Source organism: Aspergillus foveolatus (assembly GCF_047715535.1).
Source record: "Aspergillus foveolatus strain CBS 279.81 unplaced genomic scaffold BDW70scaffold_14, whole genome shotgun sequence".
NCBI classification, from domain to species: Eukaryota; Fungi; Ascomycota; class Eurotiomycetes; order Eurotiales; family Aspergillaceae; genus Aspergillus; species Aspergillus foveolatus.
In genome coordinates, this window is record NW_027396078.1 from 402,640 (window position 1) to 422,419 (window position 19,780).

General features: G+C 50.7%; 7 protein-coding genes across 7 annotated transcripts; 4 read left to right on the forward strand and 3 right to left on the reverse strand.

Annotated features, from left to right (window-relative positions):
• Positions 1–10: 10 nt before the first annotated feature.
• On the forward strand, positions 11–3,053 carry BDW70DRAFT_133160 (uncharacterized protein). Its single transcript, XM_073736275.1, has 4 exons — positions 11–571; positions 644–1,481; positions 1,534–1,810; positions 1,891–3,053. The coding sequence occupies exons 1-4, from the start codon at positions 291–293 to the stop codon at positions 2,703–2,705; spliced, it is 2,211 nt and encodes a 736-aa protein (XP_073597688.1). The 5' UTR covers positions 11–290; the 3' UTR covers positions 2,706–3,053.
• Positions 3,054–3,558: 505 nt separating this feature from the next.
• Positions 3,559–7,003, forward strand: BDW70DRAFT_149068 (putative glutaryl-CoA dehydrogenase; the record flags this gene model as incomplete). Its single annotated transcript, XM_073738953.1, has 8 exons — positions 3,559–3,760; positions 3,858–4,773; positions 4,851–4,960; positions 5,011–5,053; positions 6,323–6,368; positions 6,468–6,497; positions 6,622–6,805; positions 6,864–7,003. 8 exons carry the CDS (start codon positions 3,559–3,561, stop codon positions 7,001–7,003), a joined length of 1,671 nt encoding a protein of 556 aa, XP_073597689.1.
• Positions 7,004–7,873: 870 nt separating this feature from the next.
• Positions 7,874–9,615, reverse strand: BDW70DRAFT_149069 (VOC family protein; the record flags this gene model as incomplete). Its single annotated transcript, XM_073738954.1, has 2 exons — positions 7,874–9,380; positions 9,440–9,615. The coding sequence occupies 2 exons, from the start codon at positions 9,613–9,615 to the stop codon at positions 7,874–7,876; spliced, it is 1,683 nt and encodes a 560-aa protein (XP_073597690.1).
• Positions 9,616–11,291: 1,676 nt separating this feature from the next.
• Positions 11,292–13,312, reverse strand: BDW70DRAFT_133168 (18S rRNA pseudouridine methyltransferase). The gene is made up of 3 exons (XM_073736276.1): positions 13,003–13,312; positions 12,425–12,687; positions 11,292–12,353 (listed from the first exon to the last, which is right to left on the reverse strand). The coding sequence occupies exons 1-3, from the start codon at positions 13,043–13,045 to the stop codon at positions 11,877–11,879; spliced, it is 783 nt and encodes a 260-aa protein (XP_073597691.1). The 5' UTR covers positions 13,046–13,312; the 3' UTR covers positions 11,292–11,876.
• A 1,773-nt stretch (positions 13,313–15,085) lies between these two features.
• On the reverse strand, positions 15,086–15,524 carry BDW70DRAFT_23625 (uncharacterized protein). The gene has a single exon (XM_073743568.1). The coding sequence runs from the start codon at positions 15,400–15,402 to the stop codon at positions 15,166–15,168; it is 237 nt and encodes a 78-aa protein (XP_073597692.1). The 5' UTR covers positions 15,403–15,524; the 3' UTR covers positions 15,086–15,165.
• On the forward strand, positions 15,417–17,495 carry BDW70DRAFT_133172 (ESCO family N-acetyltransferase). The gene is made up of 2 exons (XM_073736277.1): positions 15,417–15,916; positions 15,979–17,495. The coding sequence occupies exons 1-2, from the start codon at positions 15,885–15,887 to the stop codon at positions 17,153–17,155; spliced, it is 1,209 nt and encodes a 402-aa protein (XP_073597693.1). The 5' UTR covers positions 15,417–15,884; the 3' UTR covers positions 17,156–17,495.
• Positions 17,496–17,647: 152 nt separating this feature from the next.
• BDW70DRAFT_133174 (uncharacterized protein) lies at positions 17,648–19,715 on the forward strand. Its single transcript, XM_073736278.1, has 2 exons — positions 17,648–17,736; positions 17,817–19,715. The coding sequence occupies exons 1-2, from the start codon at positions 17,697–17,699 to the stop codon at positions 19,223–19,225; spliced, it is 1,449 nt and encodes a 482-aa protein (XP_073597694.1). The 5' UTR covers positions 17,648–17,696; the 3' UTR covers positions 19,226–19,715.
• Positions 19,716–19,780: the final 65 nt, after the last annotated feature.

Sequence of the window (19,780 nt, forward strand, 5' to 3'; positions counted from 1 at the left end):
ATGAATGAGCAGGACCTGAAGGAATCTGGCACAGCCCTGCCTATGATATAGTCCGCTACGTTTCGATTGCGCAGGGAAGTAGAAGGCTAGTGCTTTGCATTTACGGAGGACAGGACTCGAGGCACCGAACTCAGCCTAGCCCGAGCGGGTCTTTAACCCGCCAGTGACCCAACGCTCCTCTTTCTTATCCGCTCGTGTATCTCCGTATCATTGCAAGAGTACACCCCGCTGAAGAGATACAGAAGGGGCGCCGGTGTCTGATCCTAGACGATGAGCAGCGGCATTGCGCAATGAAACGGAGTCGTCTTCATCTTGAAGCGAATGGCGGGGGGTCCTCGAGTTCGTCTCCTCAGGGCGGTCTTCCGCAATCCGCAACGGACAATGACTCTCGCCAGCACCCGCTTCATGTTCCGAAGATCTCACGAAAGATACGTGCTTGCACGGAGTGCAAACGGCATAAGGTCCGATGTGACATGAATGTGGGGGAGACGGTTTGTCAACGATGCCGTCGGATGGGACTAGAATGTGTGGTCAACAAAAGTCTCCAGACATTGCTGGATGACGAAGCAGAGTAATGCTTATTCCGCAATCCGCTGCTTGCGATAAAATATGGTGTCGCTAACAGTTTTGTGCTACACTGCAGGTGGAAATCAACCATTGAGCTTGCCATGGCCGACTTACTCCGAAAAGCCCAGTTACCCGATTTATCGTATTACCAAGCGGCCGGAAAATCAGCAGAGACGCCCCCCAAAAAGAGAGGCCGCAAAGAATCCACCGTGTCAACAGAAGATACCCCTCCGACCACGGAAATAAATGGTGCGACTGTGTCATTCGGTGCTGCAGTACGCTCCGGCGCTGAGAAGCCAAGTCTTCCTACGACAGCCCTGGAGCAACAGCCACAATATGCTATTGACAGGGAGGAGAATGGCGCAACCTCACTTGTCACTGCCCCGATGGGGAGTTTGTATGAAGTGACTCAGTTGAGTGATTTCCGGGCTACGTCTCCCCAGCGACAGCATGCACATGATCTTGTTACGGATTTTGTCTCGCGAGGTGCAGTAGATCTGCAAGAAGCAGAGGAATTGTTTGACCACTTCGACCGTGTCCTCAACCGATATTTATGGGATGGTATATTACTCGTACATAAGGATCTTACTTCTTTGCGCAACTCATCTTCAATGCTCTCTGCCGCTATTTTCGCCGTGACGGCCCTTCACCTCCCTCATAAAGAACGGACTTTCGATACCTGTTATACCGAGTTCGCAAGATTAGCATCAGAGTCGATGCTTGACCGGCATCATTCCTTAGATGACTTGCGCGCATTATGTATCGGGGCTTTCTGGCTTGCGGATGTGAGCTGGAAGCTGTCCGGGTATGCCGTACGCATTGCGACGGAGCGAAATCTTCACCAAGCATATAGGAAAGCTACATTGGGCTCCCCTGAGCACAAGGAACAGGCTAGGCTCTGGTATCTTCTCTATGTGAGCATCTTTACCCCGGCCTCTTTACGTTTGAGTAGTCTGACCTTTCTAGACTTTAGAGCACCACTTCTCTATCGCCTACGGGCGCCCACCCATAATCCACGAAGACTACAGTATCACCAATCATCACACTTTTATTCTCTCTCCATCAGTATCACAATCCGACCTCCGCCTACACAGTCAGGTGGATCTTTTCATCATACTCACCAGGATATACCATGCTTTCGGCCCCGATGTCGACTTGGAAGTTCCTGAAAGTGAATTCTCCGTTATTGATAAGTTCGATGCTGACCTCGGAGAGTGGCGATCCGCATGGCTACCGCGCTTAGGTATGTTAGCTCACTCTTCTTATTGTCTCCTTGTCATGACGAAATAATCCCTTCCTTTTACTGATCCTCTGTTCGCACAGCTGGAAGCCGGTACGTTGGCTCATATCCTTATAAAGCTGTCTACCTGCATTATAATTTCTGCCGATTGCAGTTGAATTCTGTTGCCTTGCGAACTTATCATTCCTCGAATTCAACGCGTCCCATGTCAGCTGAACGGAAGAAGCGCGCAAACCTAGCCATTGAATCTGCGATTGGGACGCTCATGGTTGTCCTAGATGAACCTGACATTCAACGGGCTTTGGTCGGTGTCCCGTTGTATCTTCACAGCATGATCACATTTGCCGCTGTCTTCCTACTGAAGATTGCTGCCAAGGGCTGTTCCAGTGCCGTCCCTGGTAGCCAAAGCCAACAGAATTCGATTGCGTCGGCTGGCCTTCACATCGACGTTTCGTACGTTCGTGCGCTAGTCGGCCGGATTATCGACCTGATGGTGTCCTGCAGCAAGCGCGCTAGTGAGCGCCATCTCAGTCATCATATATCGCGTGGCTTGAAGAAAATGCTTACAGGACTTGAGGAGTGGGAGAAGAGAGGCTGTGGCAATCAACAACCTCTTAAGCAAGGCTCTCATGACAGTATTTCAATGTTCAAGCCCGTGATAATCCCTGGGGCTCAACCCCTGGGCGAGTGCGATACGATCTTGAATCATCCACCACCCCTTCTAGGGGTTGCTCCCTTATCGGCAGAGAGAGGAAACGGCGTTGAACTGGGATTGGAACAGCAAAATGGACTCTCCGAAGGCTCTATTGATCCTATGATGGCTGATCTATGGGGGTTCGATGAAGAGTACTTTCCCACTGGGGTATTCGATTTCCTTCAGTCCCAGATGCCGGCATGACGGTGTTACAGCATATAATATTGGTGGAATATCATTGGAAAAGCAAGACGGAAGTAAAGAACTATCTACTCTGTTCTACCGCAGTCCACAACTGTCGCATTGCTAATCCCATCATGCTGCGTCAACATGAGACTGCACTTTGCGACTCCGCTCCGCTGATCAGAGGCTGAGCGAAACAGCGGTGCTAGGGCTCCGCGAAGCAGATAGTTCAGATAACTGCCTCACGCCAAAGGCTTGATAATGCTAGTAGTCGAGTTGGGGCACTTTATTGAAGGTCGCCAGACTGCATTCCAAAGGAGCACACAGGAACTTGGTTTTGCCTTTGGACGAGTACAACAGATAGATGGCTTATTGTGTACAAATAACTATGATCCACAAGGATATCAGGATATAGAAATTATTTGACATTAAATGATTTTATGTACGGAGTATTTGGAACGGAAACGCTTTCCGTTTACTAAGTCAGTCAAACCAAGTTACCGGCTTCCCGGTTATTCAACCGTACCTCCGCTCGGATCCCTAAAGCAGCCCGCGGGTACTACTAAGTCCACACAAGACAATCCGCGGGATTCGGCTTGGTTGAAGTATATAGTCGGCTTGAGGATGAATTTGCACTAATTCCAGGCCCTGGTCAATAGGCCTTCATTCGACAAATTCATCTTTTCAGGCTCTACTGTTGACCAGAGAGAAGCTCTTCCGAGCGGATTCAAAGTTGCCGAGGTTTGCCTCTCAAGACTTCCCCACGCAGCATTCTCCTTGAACATTTTCTTGTGCCAGTCTTGTTAGGGTCCTCTGACAGTGTTGTAGCCCAATTGTCTTTACAAAGACCAGTCGTCCTCATTCGACCTCCACGATGAACCCTTCTTCCCTTTTCCGTACGGCCTCGCGCTCCGCAGGTCGACTGAGCAAGATCCCCGCAGCTTCGCGCGGCTATGCTACAGCCTTTAAGTGGGAGGACCCCCTCCTTGCGTCGGAGCTCTACACGGAGGATGAACTGGCTATTCAGGAAACAGCAAGGCAATACTGTCAGGAACGATTACAACCACGGATTCTTGGTAAGTGGTCCGCTGCAAGTCATGCGGCATTTCTATAATCTGGCAGTCTCCAGATTCCCACAGAAGCTCCTTGCTGACTCCTTTGATTGTCTACTAGACGCCTATCGAAACGAAAACTATGACCGAAAGATTCTTGAGGAGATGGGTGAGCTTGGCCTCCTGGGTGCCAGCATTGAGGGGTATGGTTGTGCAGGGGTGAGCACGGTTGCGTCTGGGTTGATCACGAAGGAAGTTGAGCGCGTGGACTCGGGATACAGATCGGGCATGTCTGTGCAGAGCTCTTTGGCCATGACCGCGATTCATGAGTTCGGTACCCAGGAGCTCAAGGATAGACTTCTCCCAGAGTTGGCGAAGGGCAAGCGAGCAGGCTGCTTTGGTCTGACTGAGCCCAACCACGGTTCTGACCCAGGGTCAATGGAAACTATTGCGCGTGAGCACCCTACCAAGAAGGGTGTTTATCTGCTCTCCGGCAGCAAGACCTGGATCACCAACTCGCCTATCTCTGACATTTTGATTGTTTGGGCCAAGTTACAAAGCACTGGCAAGATCCGGGGATTCGTAGTGGAGCGCAGCAAGTGTCCTCCAGGAACGCTAGAGACACCAGCCCTCAAGAACAAGTCCGCGCTCCGTGCATCCATTACCGGCATGATTCAGCTGGACGATTGCCCCGTGCCCGTGGAGAACATGTTTCCTGATGTTGAGGGACTCACCGGACCTTTTACCTGCCTTAACAGTGCTCGTCTGGGTATTGCTTTTGGGGCCATGGGCGCTTTGGAGGATTGCATCGACCGTGCCCGGACCTATGCCTTGGAGAGGAAGCAGTTCAAGGGGAACCCTCTGGCCAAGTACCAGCTAATCCAGAAGAAGCTGGCAGATGCAGTCACAGACGCTACGTACGGCACCTTGGCCGCAACCCAGGTTGCCAGACTGAAGGACGCTGGGAAATGCACTCCCGAAATGATTTCATTAGTCAAGAGGCAAAACTGTGACCGGGCGCTGGCTAACTCTCGAACGTGGGTGTTTCCAAGATCCTACCAGCCGCGGTAGTCTTCTATGATAAAAAAATGAGCTAACCCGCTTCCTTAAACAGACTGCAGGAAGTTTTCGGTGGAAATGCCGCAAGCGACGAGTACCATATTGCTCGCCATGTGGCGAACTTATTTGTGGTGCAAACATACGAAGGACAGAGCGATATTCATGGTAAGTGCTCTTCTACTTTTCACTGTTCAGCGATACTGATCTCAAGTTAGCCTTAATCCTTGGTCGCGCTATTACTGGGGTTCAGGCGTTTGTGTAGTTATAGGATACAGGATAGCAATCCTTGAATAGTTGTTTACACTCACATCTGTATTATCCGTATCTAATAGCACCCTTATTTGTACATAGCACGTCAACGGCATGGAACTCATTCGCTTCGTGGTAGCGACAGAATCATATAATATGCGCCACTAGTAGTAGCAGTACGTTTTGCAGTATATGGAGTAACAGGGTGAGCAGGGCGGTAAGACAAGGCTTGTGGGTAGGACTAGAGGCAGCCTTCTGTATGAATACTTTAGCTGCTAGGACTTCGCAGCTGCGTAATATAAAATATATATATAGTGTGCGAACCAGTGTCGGGCGTTCGTTGTCAGCCTCAGTAGTCCTTGGCAATGCCTTACAGCCAATGAAATTACAGGCGCTGAGGATGTATTTTAAACTGACACAGACTTCTCCGAGAACCAGTCGGCAACTGGCGGGTGGCTATGCGATGACAACGGGTCAGTCGAACGGCACATAATCGCACGCAATTCTAGTAACCTAAATTATGGCAACTAGTGGTCCTATACTGCAGCTCTGCTTATCCCATGTCGTGTTGGGCGGGTAGTATACTGAGTAGTTTCCTACCAAGATTACGGGCCAGGCGGGGTGTGGCGTATGTGGCTGGTGTATCTTACAGTACCCAAACGGTACACGGTGCCCAATGTCCCCCATTCTGTCGCCGTCACCTGAATGATGACGGTTACTGTATCCTTTAGTGTAATTTTGGTAATCAGTCCCGCCTTCCCGCTTCCTCTCCTTTCAGTCTTCTTCTCTTTCTCTCTTTCCCCTCCTCCAGCCTCCCGACGTAATCCTCATCCTGTGAGTATACCACCACCTACCTTGTGCTTCCTCTATTTCACCTCCTGTTTATCTTTCCTTCGCTCTTCTAGCCGTTTCAGTCAACTTTCCTTTTTTCTATTCGCCGTCTTTCTTTCTACCGTCGCTGACTGGGCTCGTGACTACAGATATCCTCTCAACTTCGGTAACACCGCTCATTTTTCAACCGTCGATCGGCTGATATAAGTCTTTTCTTTTCTATCTCTTTTTCTACCTCCTTAGATTTCCTCAAAATGGCTCTCAAGAGAATTAACAAGGAACTCACTGATCTCGGCCGGTAAGCTATTATATCTCTTTCTGATTGTCCCACCCCACCATACCGCGGGGGCGCCAATATGCCCCGCCGAAGAGAATGCCATTTTCAACAAAAGCCGTTTGGCAGCTCCTGTATTACCTCTTGATGCTAATATGCGCCTTCAAATCTAGTGATCCTCCATCCTCTTGCTCCGCCGGCCCCGCTGGAGAAGACCTGGTATGACTTGCATTGACTGCTCTTTTCGCCGTTCGCCAACTGCGGCGGATCTCTTCCTACGATTTTATTGATAGACTAACATTTTATCCAAATGAACAGTTCCATTGGCAAGCAACGATCATGGGTCCTGTAAGTCACCGCCTCACTTTTGAACGATGGCTGTTGTAGGGCCTGTCTGCCTTTCCGAGCGAGCAATTCGCGGGCCTTGCAACTTTCTCTTCAGGGCTAGTCGCTGACGGATTGTCTTTCACAGGGCGACTCCCCATACTCGGGTGGCGTGTTTTTCCTAACGATTCACTTCCCTACCGACTATCCCTTCAAGCCACCAAAGGTCAACTTCAACACTCGGATCTACCATCCGAACATCAACTCCAACGGCAGTATCTGCCTTGACATTCTCCGAGACCAGTGGAGTCCAGCCTTGACAATCTCTAAAGGTCCGTCATCACACCTTGTTCCACTGCAATTGTCGACCAAAACTAAAATGCTTCGCAGTGCTGCTCTCGATATGCTCCATGCTCACAGATCCCAACCCGGATGACCCTCTGGTGCCTGAGATTGCTCATGTGTACAAGACTGACCGTCCCCGATATGAAGCCACCGCACGTGAATGGACTCGCAAATACGCCATCTGATCTCCGCCTATCAAGCTCCACGGCCACCTTGGTCTTCTCAAGCTCTCTGCGTCTCCATTCGCTTTGTGACAATATACTGGAAGCCTGGCGTACCGTGATCGTAGATCTCTTCGTTGTTTTCCTGCAAACCATTTGCGTGTGCTTCAACTTTATTCCTAGTTGTTTCGGGCTTCTTTTGGCGGGAAATGTCATATTCAATGATCATTACGATTAACTCTCTGCATTCATGGCATTTTGTTTCACTGAATGGAGTCAGACAATGTTTTGTGATTCGCAATCTAACCCAAGCATGGCCATATTCTTTGGGTCGTGGTCGCAAGAGTCGTTGGTGCAGTTGTGCAGGCTTACTCGCAAGTAGGCTGGACAATGGGCAGGAGTGCTCGAGCAAGGCAAATGTACCAGATAGCTAGTTAGTTAGGCACTTATGGCACAACTCAATTCACTTCTGATCAGTTGTATAAAAATCCACTTGAATTTCACGACCATTCTTAATGCAAGGCCATTGCGTTAAATGCTTACTCTAGCACAGCTCGTGGGTGAATTTCCATTAAGAGGAATTGTCAAATCCAGTCATTGTTAGGTGATGATGGTATTTTCGCTTGATGAATATTGAGACATATATTTCGTCTATATAATGCAACAGATGCTTGCCGAAATAATAAAAGTTAAGACGCATCCTAGTAGACGGAAGCAACAAATGCGATGTGACAAGCAACATGCAGAGTAGAAGGTTTCTATGTTTTGGGACAACAGCTGTATAGGCAAGTGAGCTTGAAATTAACAGTGATTATAATATGGAAGTTCAATGAGGGGAAAATCAGACGAAAATAATGATGCTAGACGGTAAGAGAAACCCAGGCAAAGGGCGATCTACGCAACCTGACTTGCTCTCCGACTGGAGCTGATCTTTGAACCAGCGATTGAACCGCCGCCTGCAACACTCCCTCCGGCCTTGGCGGTGCGTCTGGAAGCATGACTCGAAACCTGGCTGACGCTGTCACTCGGTCTGACGGGTTCATCAAATTTGCTCGAGCGTTTAGAGGCATGCGACTTATGAGAATGATGAGATCGGTGTGAATACGAGGAGCGCCTAGATGAGTCGCCAACCTGGCTAATCGAGTCGTCAGGCGTGACATGGGTTTCGACATCCACGTCATCGTAGGCAGGCGTAGATTTAGTGGCGCTGCGGTAAGATGAATACGAGACCGTTGAGCCTTCAGGGAGAGGAATTTGGCGGGCTGTTCGTGTTGAAGAAGCCGTGCTTCCGGTATGGGACTTTGAAATGGAGTGGTGGGAGCTTTGTGTGTGGGAATGATGAGATTTGGATGCTTTGATAGTCGAGGTAGAATAGACACTTCCTTTCTCCGAGATGCGCGATTTTTCGCGGAAGGAACTGATCAATGTGCTTACATCGGCAGGATACTGTTGGGATTCAGATGCGGGCGGGTATTCGATGGCTCTGAGGGGCATTTCGCTCTGGTTGTAGATGCTCCCTTCCGAGGCGCGGCGGCCCCCTTCATCGTAGTATACGCTTCCCTTTGGACCTCTGGTGCCAAACTCTGTGCCTTCGTAAACTGTGCTCGCCCATGGGTTCTTGGACGTCACACTTCGGGTTAGCGCAGGTCGAGATTCTGCGGTAGAATAAACGCTTCGCGGAGGAGGTGCCTCAATGGCTCGGTAGCCCTGATAGTCCTGGAATTGTGATTGGGCTGGCGAAGGTTCATGTGAAGAAAGTTGTCGAAACTCTTGAGGCATGAACTGCGATGGTGATAGAGAACTTGTTGCCGGGCTTTGTTCGGAATCGCCCTTAGACATGGCGTAGGCAATGGCAGCGCCGGCAGCAGCGCCAATGAGCGTACCGACAATCGTCTTAGCGGCCTTACTGTCATCACTCTTCTGCGTTGTGTGTGTGTGAACAACATAGGTTTGAGGAGGCGCTTGTTGAATTTCCCGAGACGAGACCACTGACCCACCGCGTTCTGAGGGAACTCGCTCTGAGGGAGCTGGTCGATCCACGGCAGTTAATGCCCTGGATACATGAGATTTGGCATTAGACTTGACACTGCTGGCTTTCGATACGACAGAGCCATTCTCGAGCAGTGCAAGAGCAGGTTTGCTCACGGCTGATCTGGCCACGGTACTGCCGCTAACGGTGCTGCCGCTGTTGCTCCTCATGTCTGTGTCGGGACGGTATACAGCCTCAATGCTATTTCCATCCATATCCATGACAGCAGCGCTAAAGTAGCCTGACTGAGAGTCGCGAGTCTTGGGCTCTCCATGGAGTTTCCCTCCTGCCTTGAGCGCACAGATGAAAAACGAGTTGACAGCATCCTTTGAGGGTGCGGGGAACGCAACATGAGCGGCGCCGGCGGGGCATCTGTAAGATAATTAGAGATATAGCTGCGAGTCGGGCGTCTGCGTATAGAGGCCACCCACCCTGGCTTTTGCTCGGTTATCCAGAAGTCCGCGGGCTCGTTGGAGTCTTGCCCAAATCCAATGTAGTCGTCATGGCGACCAATGAATTTATATCCGAGGGGCTGTAGGCAGGAGAGAAAAAAAGATGTGGAGGTAGGGAGGTGGGAAACGGTCAAGGTTAAATGAGAAAGAGGCATGTCTTCGCCGGATGGACTATCTCGCTGAGTCAAAACTACAGCGGGATTTGTCTAAGAGGAGCGGCGGTGGTATGACAGGGACTTGATGTGTACTCAGACCTGGCTGCTAAGTGCTGATTATAGCGCAGAAGACGAGCAACAAAGAAGTATGATGAACCGGTCCAAGTAATTGGAAGTGAAGCAGACGAACACAGACGGAGGGTCAGGAAGAAGCGGGCTGATAAAGAACAGGATAAAGCTCCCTAAGTACCCTAAGTATTGGAGTTACTCCCAAAGCATGCCCATGCCATCCAACCAGAAGCTTTGGGGCGATATCTCGTAACCGGCCTCGTGAGAGACCAGGGAGCCTTGATATTGCAGGCAGGAGTGCATGTCTCAGCAGCAGCCCAGGGCTCCTATCGGAATCACTGAAATTGAGCAAGACCCACGATGCACCTATCGGTGAAGTTAGCCATGAGGGGTTGAACAGCATTACGGTCACGGCCAGGTCATCGTGGAGAAGCCTGAACGGGACCTTGTAGTCGAGGCGGCCCTGTCAATGAGGGAAGAATGGGTGGATACCATGCAAGACCGAAGCCAAGCAACAACAATGAAGTCAAGCTGGTGAGGCGACCGATTAAGAACAGGGTAAAAGACAGAGATTGGTTGGTAATGTGAGTCTGACTGAAGTTTTCCAAGCCTGAAGCGTGACACTGAACTGCAGCCACCGTAGTAGCTCATCCGTACAGAGTACATGCTGTGCAGTAACCTTCCTGTCCATGACCATGCCTTCATGCCTCATGGAGCAGTACCAGGAGGGGTCACCCCACGCACAACCTATCAACTGGCTGGATGTAGCCAAACTGGTTTCATTGGCCGCCGTGTTCGTCACAGTCACCAATCATGTTGGAACAGCAAATAGACGAGAGGAACGGTCGAAGAACAGTAGAGCACGAGTACCGGGAACCACTAAACGGCCCCTCTGACCGTCTGACAATGGCCTCGCGTTCCTGCTTTGGGCACTTCTGCTGCTGCTAGCCTGCTAGTCGCCGCTGGTGCTGTCTGACCGCTCGGTGATATCCACACCATGAATTCTAGAGCCTTGACAGATGGACCAAAATTGTTCTGAACAAGACAAATCACGCGTCGTCAGCAGTCATTCCTAATGTGAGAGGCAATTTTCGGGGCGTCCCGGGTCAAGTTGGCATCTGCTGTTGAACTTACCCGTAGTCTCTTTTCCGCCGTTAAACGCTTGGGATCGACAGCGCTATCCATCATCCGAGATCCATGATGATATAGTGCAAAATACTTAATGGAGACAACGTATGGACGGACCCCTTTGGCGCCCCGAATGGAGCGGGAGATCCACAAACTCATGGAGCTTCGAGGGGGCGATGGCCGCTTGCCACGTCGTAGGAAGAGAATACCCGTCCTTGGTTATTGGAGCCACCAATTCGTACTTAATTCTGCATGAGTGGTATATTCCCGAGGTTAAAGAGGTATAACGGCGACTATTGAGTGAGTCATAAGTTCAGAGCTGGTGAGTTGAGCCCGATCTTGTCTGTTCATGTCTTGAACAGAGAGAAAGAAAGATTATGCTAAGACAACCTGAGGCATAATCGCCCAAACTCGAGGTCTTCGCCTGGAATTACCAAACACGGAACGCAAAACACGGAACACGCAACGTGGGACACTCTTTCGTCTCTACCTGGAGGCCTAGAGGCTCACATCATTATTTATCTATATATCTAATCCGATGGCCGGCCGAGAAGTAGACTGTGATATGTCATGCCACCACAGCGAATTCCTCGCATATGGTAGGATGTCCGGCTCCAAGGGCATGATCGTGTGCAGCTGTGTTTATAGGCATGCCGCAGACACGGCGTAGCCCACAAATCAAGTACAGCGGAATCCGCCAGGGCCTTGACAATCCTTTTGTCACTTGTCAACAACTATACCGTCGGAAGAGCGCATAATACAGGAAGCATAAGGCTGTAATCTGGAACCCGGACTCTTGGAGTTGTTGGTGCCACGGACCGGACATAACCTTCACAGATCCAGAAACAGGAGGTAAGGCAAAACAGGAAACCGACAGTAGATCCAATTTGTCAGATGGAGAAGTCCACAGGTACGTAGGAAGGGTGGCGCGAGGGCCAGAAAGGTCAATTCCAACATGCGGTGTTTGCCATGTTTTGACAGGTTTAGATGTATGTCCGCAAGGAGATTCGTCACGTCGTCAAGTTCGGGAAATTTGCAAAATGGGAGTGGAATGACAATTTCGTTCATAGGATATCCCAAACTTCCTCTGCGGCATGACAGAACTTGCTGCATGCGACGCTCGCACTTAAACTGTAGTTGCTGATACTAATGGTGTCATCCTTGAACGAATCCGCAAAGTCATCCTGGCCCTTGGCCATAGCTCCAACAAATATACAGATGCTCTCTTTGGGGCCGAGAGACTCGATGTAATCCTTGACTCGCACAACCGGGGCTTCGTAACTGAGCGTCACCTTGCGGCAGTTTGGAGGCAAATGATCGGTAATCGGGTTCTTGATGACTTTGAGTAGCTTCTCTTGCGAGTTAGTGGAACGTATAGAGAGTCGATGCAAAAGCTGAACCATAAGACCGGCGAAGCGCTTGAAAGTCCGAGGAATGCGAACCGAGGGGTTGACCTCAATTAAAACGCCTTTCGCAGTGTGAATGTAGATTTGCAGCTTGCCAGCTTTGTTGACGGGAGAGTCAAGAAGAGTGAGAAGACACTGTATCAGACGAGGATGGTCAGCGATCAAGTGTTATCGAAATGTCTTCGCTAGAGATAAGATGGTCCGACCTGATGGGTGATGTCGGGACGCGCCTCGCTGATGTCCCGGTTCATTTTGCGCATGACGCCAATATGTTCATCGCTGTTGAGCAAAGAGTATTTCTCGTCGCGAGCAGTACCATTGCGTCCACCGTGAGAAGCCTTAAATGTCTCCAAGCTGGCGTGTGACAGAACCACAATCAATCGCTGCGTCTCCTTATCATTGGGAGCGATGGGAACATGTTGCTCAGCGACAAGTTGCGGCAATTCGGGTGGAGGACAGGACTGCGTCCCTGACCGTACCGGCGTGTCAGCACTCATAGCAGGCTAATTACTGGGATAAGTGGCGGTGGAAATGGCAGAGGGAAATTGCTCGGCGGGTGTTGAAGAACCACCACACTGAAATGGATGCTGGAGTGATGGCGGAGCCTTCTTTTGTAGCTCGACGCCGGGTCAACTCCAGCTGAAGCGATGACAAGGTGATGAGAATGGAGAGAGGAAGAATAACCGGTCGGAACCAGTAGGGTGAAAAGGCGGCAGAGATGAGGGGAAAAATTCGATGGTAGAGAAGAGCGAGAAGGAAGATTCTATTGGACAATGGGACCTACTGGCACGCTTTCTTTTTCCTGCAACCTGAACTGATTCCGACATTATAGCCTTCGGACTTTTGAATAATATACTAATCAGCGATGGAGGCGACAATCGAATATGCTGGTAGGCAAGAGAAAAATAGGCCGAAGCTGAAGGGAATCGGAGGTGGAACAGATGCGGCGGAGGGCAGGAGAATTGGCTGGAACAATTGGCGGCTGCGAGGTTTATAATACAAGGCTCGGAGAATCGTTCTCAGAACTGAGGGGACCGCAAGGCCTGCAAGATTGGTATATGCAAAACAGAACAAGGTGTGTTGCAGGAAGTCCCATCGGAGTCTGAAAAAATGAGGGACAGAAAGGCGGAATGGAGTTTTTTACGGGTCCCCGCCAAATCTGGAAATCAACCGTTGCCGGAGAGGAAAAGACCCCAAAGCCACAGCATCCGGAGTAATTGTTGATAATAATGATGAGCATACTGATTATCTCTCTGTTTCTGCTAAAGACCTGAGGCTCGGTATACTCGGGTCCTTAGCGGAGAATTTTTTTTGTCTCGATCGTCTGCACATTTAGTTTCCAGCAGCTGTCAAGTTCATCAGCCCCTTTCGTCCTCATTCCTTTCGTATCAAACCCCCCAAAGTCGAAAAAACTCCATGGTTAGGAATCCCTCACGCCTCGCGGGCCGTTTGGTTAGATTCGACCCTGCCCACCCCGGTCCACGGCAGTCTGTCTATATCTTCCGTCAGCACTACGGAGTACGGACTATAGTGCTCTGCAAGCGATGTGATCATTGGCCGCCATCTAGCGGCGCCCGGAGTACGATCGTTCTTCGTTTCTGAATCCCACCTCCGTGAGCTGATCTTGTTTCACCAATGACGACGGAATCTGGGGTTCTGATGGGTGCAAGGTTGCCCGGTTGGCGCTATCTCCGCCCCGTCAAAGCATGCGGCGGCTGATTTGTGAGTAGCGCAGTCGTCTATCTCCTCCAGGACTCGATTGTTCTCCGCGTACCGGAGGAGTGAAGCGGCCGAATTGTGCTATTTTGACAAAGCATGGCGTTGGCTTCCGATCAAATCGTGTCGTCTTACTCAGACTTCCATTTTGAGTGTTCGGTTGCCGACTACGGCTGCTTGGCCCCCAACAGACAGAGGTCTTCTCTGTGAAGTTCATCTTCCTTAGCTCGCTAGCTTGTGGCCCTCAACTCGCCCCTAAAGTCGCATAAGCAAGGGCTGCGGGTAACATGCGACATGTGGGGTCTCTTCGAATGACTTGATGTACAACCTAGAATGAAGCACAGATTCGAATACCCCAGCCATTGAGGGCCCCCGAGCTTCGCACTGTTCATACTCGGTGGCGATAGGCCTGATTCTGATCGCCTGCGTTGATGTTTCATTTCAGTGCACCTCGGGCGCTCACAAATTCTACCTCAATCTCGCATGTCAAACCTATCGCTGCATCAAGAATTGAGCGAAATGTCCCATATCCCCAACTATGGTGTTGATTAGCGCTGTTCAGCGGACGCTAGCTTCAAGGAACACTTTAGCCCCAATATAAAAAAAGGATAGATGTGGGATTATGCCCTTGTTGTACACCTGCTGCCGCTTAGGGCGCGGATGTCTTTGTCATCCATGTTTTCTATTTGACAGGGTGATCGCACAGGGTAGCCAAGTGCTATGGCGGAGTACTGGAATGATTTGACGCCTCTCCAATCCGGGCAGGGTACTTGCATGGATTAGCGATTGACGCAGTCTTGGACCCATGATGTCAGAAAAAGCAAGAATGCGGTAGGTGGGCAGAAAGACGAAGAAGCAGCATGCCTGGGGCCTCAAAGCAATTCGGCCGACAGCAACATGACTTTCCTAGCAGATGGCAAAGAATGTTGGGATGAACGAAGCGCATGCATTGGGACATCCTCGTGCTGGGACAAAGAATCCTCCATGGCGGCTTGTCTCGTGGCACCGAATAAGAGTCTCAGCACTGCGATGTTATCACCGCGACTCGAGACATCAGGGGACAGCAAGTAGATAGTATACATTTTGTGTAGCTAAGCCTCGACAGACATGATCCAGGGAGCATCTGGAAGACACCCTAAAACTCATAGGGTAAGAATTGAACAGGCCGGCACCGTGTACGAGTAGCGGAGGCCAGCCCAAGCTCGCGCTAGGCGACAGTTAAGTGTCCAACTCAAGACTGAAAGACCAAAATCAGCTGTTGATAGCCCTTGCTTCGAGAGTACTGAAGATCGGAAGGAGGACCAAAAGGGGGGACCCCATAAGGCATCATTGACGAAATTGCGGCAAGGGCTGGGCCAACCAAGGCAGGGGAATAAATAATAAATAACAAGAGGAGAAAATATGTAACTGCCAGCACAGCGTAGAGTGAGAAAGACCACCCAGTCATAGCAGGGCGCTGGAGGTACATACTTTACGCAGGGAGAAGCGAGCGCGATGGTTGGTCGCCCATGATTTCAGGAGGCGAAGTCGGGACGTTGTTGGCGGCCAGTCGCCAGTGACTGTCATCAAAGCAGTTCCACAGGCATCATCATCGTCGTAACGGCTGCCTGGATAAATATCTCTCCTTCTCTACGTTCTCTGCTCTTCCCCTCGCCTTCGCCTTGCAGTTTATACTAAAACTGGTACTCCCAGTGGCATCACATACGTAAGTTATCAATATACCTGAATCAGGCTAGTTTGCCTTCACGCGTTCCGTCGATCACTTCCGTCGCCGCCGAAGCTTTCCGTCCGTGGAAAATAATCATCACAGGCGTCATCAGCGCATAATAACATTAGCACTGCCTGGCTCCTGTCTTCGCACTCCTAATATTTCGGTTTTGGGTATCCATGTTTGCCCGCACCGGTCTCTCATGATTTGAAACAGTCGCTCGGGAGAAGTACAAAAAGGAGATGCCGTGGACTGTAACAAATTCATTCAAGCGGTGCGAAACTTACTCATTGCCCCTCTCTGTCGCGTTTCCCCCCTTCTAACAGTTTTCCACAGAGGTCTCATGATGAAAACATACGGGCGGTCTTCATGGCGCGTCTACGATGATGACCAACGTCCAGCGGCCAAGAAACGACGCGTTTTGTCGGATTGCGAGTCGGACGCGGCTGAAAAGAGCCTTGAGTACGCCATCCGCGAGTCCACGGCGAACGTGCGGTCGAGTCCGTCGCGTCGAAACTCTCTGGCACTTTCCGATGGTTCTCAGGACACTGACTTGTCAACACCTCCTTCCTCCCCTCCGCCACGCTTGTCTCCTCCGCCGCAGAACACCCGCAAACCGACGTTCTCCTTCCTGAAGCGCAAGCACTCGGCGCCCAAGGATGGGGCCAATGGGTCTCCTCTCTCCGAAGTGAACTCCAACAGCGTACGCGCATCTCTCGATCCTCCGAAGAAGAAAGCAGCAACACCGGTTTCTCAACAACCGGCGTTGAAGCAGATGCAGCTCGATTTGGGCAATGAGGTACGGAAAACATGCGCGACCTGTGGGATGGAATATGTGCCGTCCAACAGCGAGGACGCGTCGCTCCATAAGAAATTTCATGACATGAACTCGACTGGGGTAGACCTAGGCAAAGCGTTCATGCGGGCGAACGCGTCCCGATGGGTTTACGAGGCGACTCGCTTTGACGAAGGGTATGTGGTGATAGTGGATCGCAAATCGTCACCTACAGCAAAGAACCAGGCCAAAAAGGTCCTGGAGGTCATCAGCAAGGAGCTGTCCTCTCCTGTGATCGAGGATGACACCCTATGGAGCCAGACGGAGCCACCGAAACATCTGCGCAAGAACGGAGCGTCGGAGAAGGTGGACAGGTACAAGGTGTTCTTGCACATGAAGGACAGCCGGTGTGTCGGCGCCTGTTTAACTGAGCGTATCTGGGAGTCTCACGCGGTGGATAAGGCATCTATCCAGACGGACGGTGCTGACTCGGCCGTCACTGTTCGCGACGATACCCATCCCGCGATCGTGGGGATCTCACGCATCTGGACGTCCGGCTCTTCACGTCGAAAGGGCATTGCGATGGATCTTCTTGATTGCGTCGTGAGCAACTTCATTTACGGGATGGAAATCCCGAAGGAACAGGTAGCTTTCAGCCAGCCAACAAACAGCGGGAAGAGCCTGGCCCAAGCATTTTTTGGGCCAGAGAACGAATGGCATGTCTACAAGGAGAGTTGATGGTTTGCGTACAATTGTTATTCGTGAAATACTAGCATGGTGTGCGCTGTACGGAGGCCGAACAATTACCTGAAGTCGATTTAGTCTCTCTTTCTCTCTTTCTCTTTCCTCTGTGTCTTCTTATTACATACTCGGCGAGCTGATACCCTTTTTTTTTTCGGGCATTGGGCCATGAAAGAGGCATACTGTGACGAGCAACTATCCGGTGGTCTTGTATTTGGCGGTGTTTTCGGATGGGAGATATGGGGATCTTTATTCTTTGGCTATTATTCTCTGTACCATATACCTATGACTATTTGTTTTCTGTGAATTTCGAGGCCGCGTTCTGGCAGATCGCTGAGCATCAGAATTATAGGAATGTAGTCTCACTGTAAATTTTGTCGGCCGTTGTTCCTGCCGGAAGCCGCACGGAAGGTCAGCGGCTCTTTTGTTGACGCTCGACGAACGACTCTCTTCCCCTCTTCTCTCCCTTTTCCCTATTTCATTGCCCTCGCCTGATCTTCCTTTGTTCTCATGATTGGTGCTGTCACGTCTCTCTGCGATGTCTGGATCAAATCCTTTCCGCCGTAAGAAATCAGGAGGTGATGCTCCTTTTCCGCCGCTTCCGAGTCATCTGCGACGGAGCCTACAAGACCATCGTGAAATAAGCTGACTTTTGCAGATCATTCAGCTCATCAATACCAGTCTCACTTCACTCCTTCCATATCATTCCAGTCAACCGCGACCGACCCGACGTCTCTCAGCCGTTCTTCAAATGCTGTAGTTGCTACAGAGCAGGCGGACTTTCCTCCCCCGAGTGCGGGCGTCCCTCTCCCAACCGCCAACGCGCGGGGTCTCGACGACCCCGAGACTTCGGATGATCACTCCGACTCGGATCCCTTCGGTCAAGACTCAGACGTGAGCGATGATGACGTTGAACGGCCGGCAACCCCAGTGAACCCGGTAATAGCGCTTTATCCTCAAGAGACAGTCGGCGTTAGTCGACCTTCTGTTTCAAGTCAGGCTTCAACAACCACAGCCGGCGCTTATAAGGAACAACCCCCGACAACTGCTGCTTCTCATGTGAATATCACAGAAGTTGGAGAACTACCGGGGGCCACGGATATATCCAGCTCAATCGCCTCGAGCTTGTCGTCCGTTTCGCTGGAGAAATCAAGCAGTGACAACAGCGGCAATGAGCGTCGGCCATATGTACACGCTAGAAGCTCGGCTCGGCCAGTTCCATTAGGAACAAGCATAGACCCAGATGCTCTTGCTACTCGTTCGGCTAACAATCGGGATAGAGTGCCACCTCCTCCGCCGAAAAGTCACCATGGGAAGCTGATTAGCCCCAGTCTGAACAATGCATCGACTGCGTCGCAAATAACGCCTAGCAGAGCTACAAATCGGGTTTCTTTCCATGGCTCTTCCCCGGGGTCTCTGGCTTCTCCTCGAATGTCGCAGGAGAATACAGACTATTTTGGTATAGCGTTGAGCCACTCTGCGTCACCGGCCGATGGTCTAAGACGCAGTCAATCCCAACACAAGCGACCACCCACTCCGCCGTTGAGTCGACGGCATGGCCAGATGAGACGGTCCAAGTCGACGCTCTCGAAACCGAGCTCTTCCCAGTTTTCTACACCCCATTACACCACATCTATACCCTCAAGTCCTGGTTCTCGATCACTGGCCCCTTCACTACGAAGTCAAGACTCTAAGAATGACCCACTCGTCCATGAAGAGGCGAATATAAAACCTGGCCCGCAAGCAGAAAACTTAGCACCGGCTTCTTATTCAGAGGAATCCGAAAAATCAGGGTTGGGCGTTCAGCCGAATCCTTGGACTACATCAAAACGAGCATCATTGACAAATCAACTACCGCCCCCTCCTCCTCCCCGGCGCACTCGCGTGACCAACCACAATAGCGATAATAACAAGCGTTCGAGCGTTGCTTCAGAACAACGCGCGGACCAGCCTGAGAATTTTGTTCCGCATCCATCAAACGCGAAGGACATTCTGGCGGATCTGTCGCGGCTGCAGAAAGAGGTAGACGATCTTCGAGGGCATTACGAGAACCGCGCAGCTCGCTAGCCTGGACCTATCAATTTCAACAGACTTCACTCAGGTATGCCTAAATATTCGTATCAAATGGTAAGTTACGGGTTACGAGGGGTGTTACCTTGTTCACGCTTTCTGAGCCCGCCGTCTAATCTGGTGTCTGACTGGTTCGGTTTTGGTGGCCGGAATTTGTTGAGTAACATTATGACTGGAATGAATACATATCACTGCTGGGCAAGATAAACTTCCAATAAAACTATGGCAAGTCGCACTCGAGTTGCCCAATGGCCCTCATCCACCGACTAGATACGGGCAACAATCACCGAGTCTGCTTACAGTTCGAAACCAATTTGAAATGAGATATCCCTCAGTCTCTTCCTGGACAACCCTCCAGCTTCTATTGGACCTTGTTATTGATCGCGGAAGCATCGTTTTACATTATCTTGCCAGTGTATAATCAGCTTCAATTCGCACCGAGGCTTGTCCAAGTACTTAAATTTGCAGCTATCTACAATTTAGTCGATACAATCGCTCGTAGCCTTATAGAACGTACGTTCATGGCGAATAATTCCCGGCCAGCGCTGTACA

Excerpts from the sequence above, each read along its gene's own strand:
- BDW70DRAFT_133168 (XM_073736276.1), bottom strand. The coding sequence starts at position 13,045 with ATGTCGGAATCAGTTCAGGTTGCAGGAAAAAGAAAGCGTGCCA. Across the intron at positions 12,688-13,002 it reads AGGAAAAAGAAAGCGTGCCA|GGACGCAGTCCTGTCCTCCA; the intron begins GTAGGTCCCATT and ends CGGTACGGTCAG. Across the intron at positions 12,354-12,424 it reads GTCCCGACATCACCCATCAG|TGTCTTCTCACTCTTCTTGA; the intron begins GTCGGACCATCT and ends CGTCTGATACAG.
- BDW70DRAFT_133160 (XM_073736275.1), top strand. The coding sequence starts at position 291 with ATGAAACGGAGTCGTCTTCATCTTGAAGCGAATGGCGGGGGGTCCTCG. Across the intron at positions 572-643 it reads TTGCTGGATGACGAAGCAGA|GTGGAAATCAACCATTGAGC; the intron begins GTAATGCTTATT and ends GCTACACTGCAG. Across the intron at positions 1,811-1,890 it reads CGCATGGCTACCGCGCTTAG|CTGGAAGCCGGTACGTTGGC; the intron begins GTATGTTAGCTC and ends CTGTTCGCACAG.
- BDW70DRAFT_133174 (XM_073736278.1), top strand. The coding sequence starts at position 17,697 with ATGTCTGGATCAAATCCTTTCCGCCGTAAGAAATCAGGAG. Across the intron at positions 17,737-17,816 it reads CCGCCGTAAGAAATCAGGAG|ATCATTCAGCTCATCAATAC; the intron begins GTGATGCTCCTT and ends TGACTTTTGCAG.
- BDW70DRAFT_23625 (XM_073743568.1), bottom strand. The coding sequence starts at position 15,402 with ATGTACCTCCAGCGCCCTGCTATGACTGGGTGGTCTTTCTCACTCTAC.
- BDW70DRAFT_133172 (XM_073736277.1), top strand. The coding sequence starts at position 15,885 with ATGCCGTGGACTGTAACAAATTCATTCAAGCG. Across the intron at positions 15,917-15,978 it reads GTAACAAATTCATTCAAGCG|AGGTCTCATGATGAAAACAT; the intron begins GTGCGAAACTTA and ends AGTTTTCCACAG.